This window comes from Alligator sinensis, unplaced genomic scaffold (genome assembly GCF_000455745.1).
Source record: "Alligator sinensis unplaced genomic scaffold, ASM45574v1 scaffold467_2, whole genome shotgun sequence".
Classification (NCBI taxonomy): Eukaryota; Metazoa; Chordata; order Crocodylia; family Alligatoridae; genus Alligator; species Alligator sinensis.
Window position 1 is genome coordinate 485,018 of NW_005842129.1, and position 3,821 is coordinate 488,838.

Here is a 3,821-nt window from a genome sequence, read left to right on the forward strand (position 1 = left end):
TGGTTTTGGGAAGACTGTGAGAAGGGTAAAGAGGATGTTTGTGATGAGTCTCAGTCCTTCTGTATCTAGAGACAGACTGAGCCTGTACCAGGGTAACCTCTGGGTGAAATGGTTAGCTTTCCAACCTCCTGACAAAGGGATGGAATTTTTCCTCTGACCTCTTTCAGTCTCTCTGGCTTCAGCTCATTGCAGTGGGGACTGAGATAACAATAGGGAGTCCATCAGAGAAATGGTTGTGAGATGCTGGGTGCTGCAGTAAAACCTCTAAAATAAAACAAGTTGAGTAGTGAAGATCTAGATTAAAGGGATGGAACAAGTCCTGTTTGCCAACTATGGATTTCTGCCTGTGAGACTTGGAAGGGATTCTGGAAAAAAGGTATGTGCAGTGTTTGTTCAGATGCAGTTTGGTCCTCCACCCCAAAGGCAGGCACCTGCCTGACATCTAGGAGTTTTTCAATCCAAACATTGTGGCTAGTTAAAACAAAATGAGACCTCTTCAATGTGCCTAATGTTCAAACCCTGTCCAACTCCATGCATATGTCGGTCCATACAGGGAGAGTTACCCTGTCCTGCTACCTGTGATCTGGGCTAGATCATTGCTGTGGGATAGGTAAATCTGCCCCAGGTTACTATGGCTCTGGCTCTCAAGTGACTGGTGACACACAAGGACAGTGTGAGGACAGCAATTTTCCCCACCCTTAAGTAATAATCCTCTCATTTTGCTCTCTCCGTACCTTCCTCAAGTGGATGAGGACTACTAACCATTCTTGGTGCCTGGGAAACACAGTGGCTATTTAAGAGAAGATCATTTCACCATGGGAAGGTCTGGAGAGGAGCCCAGAGCCTTTCCTAAGGGAGGACAAAGTAGTGTTCTCTTGGCAAATGCTTTCTTATTAAAACTCAAGTGTGGGATGTGACATCTTTTTACTGGTGCAGCATTACGTGCTTGTTATCTCTGTCTCTCTTTCAGTTGTAATACAATGCTGACTCATCCTAAATGGATTGCAGGCCCACTCAGAGTTGAGGAACTGACCTAACATCTGGATCCAAGTATCTGGGAGAGGAATTCCCTAGCATGGGGCTTTTGTTCCTTGTTTGTCTTTTCCTGGAGTTTGAGCTCCCCAGAGTTTTTTGTAGTGCATGGGAATGCCCACGGATCTCTTACAATGCTATGAGGAACTACACCGTGGAGTACAAGCTACCCAACTTCATCACTGACAGCCCCATCCAGAATATTGTCACCTATGAGGACCCAAGTGGTGCAAGTGCCATCTTTGTGGCAGTACGGAATAAGATCTATGTGTTGAGCCCAGAGCTGGCAAGTATGGATATCATTGTGACTGGCCCCATGGGCAGTGATCAATGTAAGATCTGTGCTCTTTGCCCAGGGACAGCAGGTGCTCTGCAGCCTGAAGACACAGATAATGTTGTTTTGGTTCTGGACCCATCTGAACCATGGCTTTACAGCTGTGGGACTTCCCAACATGGCCTGTGTTTCCAGCATGAACTGGAAGCCCAGGACAGCTTAGTTCTGGTTAAAGTCTCTCACTGCTTGTATGCACAACAGCAGAACAGCCCCTTGAAATGCCCTGACTGTGTGGCCAGTCCCTTGGGGACTAGGGTTCTGGTTACTGAAGACTCCCATGTTTCCTACTTCTACATTGCCTCCACCATCAACAGCAGCATAGCTGAGAAATACAATCCCAAATCAGTGTCTATCCGTAGACCAAAGGGCACTTCAGATGGGTTCTCCCCTGACTTCCGCTCCCTAACTGTGTGGCCTGAATACCAAGACACTTATCCCATTGACTATGTATATGCATTCAGGGACCAGGCCTTTGTCTATTTCCTGACAGTTCAAAAGGAAAATCCCACATCCAAGGCATACCACACAAGGATAGTGCAGCTGAGAGCTGATGAGCATGACATGCAGCACTACCGTGAGTTGATACTGGATTGCCGTTTTGAGTCTAAACGGAGGCGGAAGAGGAGCTCGGCAGGTCGGGTATACAAACGTGATGTGACTTTCAATGTCCTGCAAGCTGCTCATGCCACTCAGGCAGGTTCCAAACTGGCTTGTGAAATTAGCATCAATGATACAGACCTGGTCTTGTTTGGTGCCTTTGCTGAAAGTGAAGCAGAGAATGCGATGCCGCAGAAATATTCAGCAGTGTGCGTCTTCCCGGTGCGCATGATCAACCAGGCCATCAAGGATGGGATGAACAAATGCTGTGGCTCTGACAAGCATATCTTACGAGGCCTGACTTTCTACCAGAAAAAAGAGTACTGCCTGCACAGTGTGAGTCCCCCGTGAACGGTGCCCTTTTCCTCACCCTGGTTCCTCTTTAAGAAGGGTTTCTTGGAAGCAGGCCATCTGGGGTAGAATAGGAGCCATCACAATTTGCAATTCATCCCTACAACACAAACTGAGCTTCAGCTTCTGAGGCTTAGCAGTTTGGTTAGTGGGTCCCTGTTCCTTCCTGTAGCTTGGTCTCTGTAAGGGCACCTACACTGCATTGGACAATGCTAGGAATTGCCATGAGGAAAACATGCCCTGCCCTCTCGCTCCCATTCTGTGCACACCACAGGCTGAAAGTTATCATGTACCTGTTTTAAAGGTGCACCCAGTGACTCTCTCAGGTTGATAAACAGCAGCTCAAGGCTTGTCCTTTGCTACACCAACAGTAGCTACATGATATTTTTTGGAATGTGGTGCACATAGAGCAGGATGGAGTGGATGGGACACATTTTCAAAGCAGTGTTCCCTATAATCCTCTGATGCAGTGCAGGAGACCAGCATAAGTAAGGGAGGGTAAACACCAGCCTTGCGTGCTGATTTAACGGGGGCACAAAAATAGCAGCCACCCCTTCTGTCAGCCCTGCACTGCCGCTAGCATTAGCAACTCAGCTACTGCCACTACTTCGTGTTGCTGCCACCCAGAGCATAGAACTGTCCAGGTACACCTCTGAGATAGACGCCCTGTTTCCTGACTTGGCACACGCTGCAGTTTCAGTGAGAGACTTTTCTGGGCTAGGGACAGACATTCAAAAAGCCTGAGCCTGAATTGATTCAGCCTTTGCAAGTTAATCTAACGTGGCTAGGCTCAACCGGTTTGCAACTGTACAGAATGCCCTCTGGACTGAAGAAATGTAGGCACATGTCTGCAGTGGCTCAGGCTAGAAGCTTGAGGGGCATTAGAGCAGCCCTCCCTTCCCTTCTACAGGGCTGAGCTGAGGGGGGGGATGTCCAGGCCCTGGCAGGACACTCTGATTAGGGAGGGGTTTCCCCCCTCGAGGCTCCTGTCCAGGGAGGGAGCCAGCAGGGAGTTGAGGTGCTAAATGCTGTGTTATCATCAAGAAAACAAAACCCTCTCTCATTAGTTCAAGCTCTTAAACAACTTTTTCCAAGGAAGAAAGGGAGGGACATTACCAAATGACCTGTTGATTAGCTTCAGAAAGTCCTAAGTGGACACTGTCTTATCTGCCTTTGTCCTGTCTGCCGTATGCAGACACCTCTCAGGATTAGCTAGCACACCACATGCTGGCTATGGTCTATGCTATGGGAGAGGGAAGGGGGGAAATCCCTGCATGAGCAGAGTGGTGGGGCATGGGGGACTCTGGTTTAAGTTAAACCAGAAAGGGGTCTGAAATAAACATTACATAAATCTGTTTGACCCAAATCAGTTAAATCTGATACTACATTCAACCAGGTTTATCTCAAGCTGGTTTCAGCCATTTTCAAACTGGTTTATGTGCACTGAAATGTCTGTTCTGTTCAAAGTTTAAACCAGTTTCTGATCACTTAAACCAGTTTATGTGTA

At 47.7% G+C, this 3,821-nt stretch overlaps 1 protein-coding gene across 3 annotated transcripts in view; it reads left to right on the forward strand.

Moving 5' to 3' along the window:
- The first annotated feature begins 42 nt into the window (after positions 1-42).
- MST1R (macrophage stimulating 1 receptor) overlaps positions 43-3,821 on the forward strand; it is a 49,223-nt gene continuing 45,444 nt past the window's right edge. For 2 of the 3 annotated variants that reach the window (XM_025205779.1, XM_025205778.1), the window contains exon 1: positions 43-2,299. In XM_025205779.1, the coding sequence (XP_025061564.1) occupies positions 1,076-2,299 (1,224 nt within the window). In that variant the 5' untranslated portion in view covers positions 43-1,075. The remainder of the gene's footprint in view (positions 2,300-3,821) is intronic. The other variant, XM_014520565.2, reaches the window with a different exon arrangement.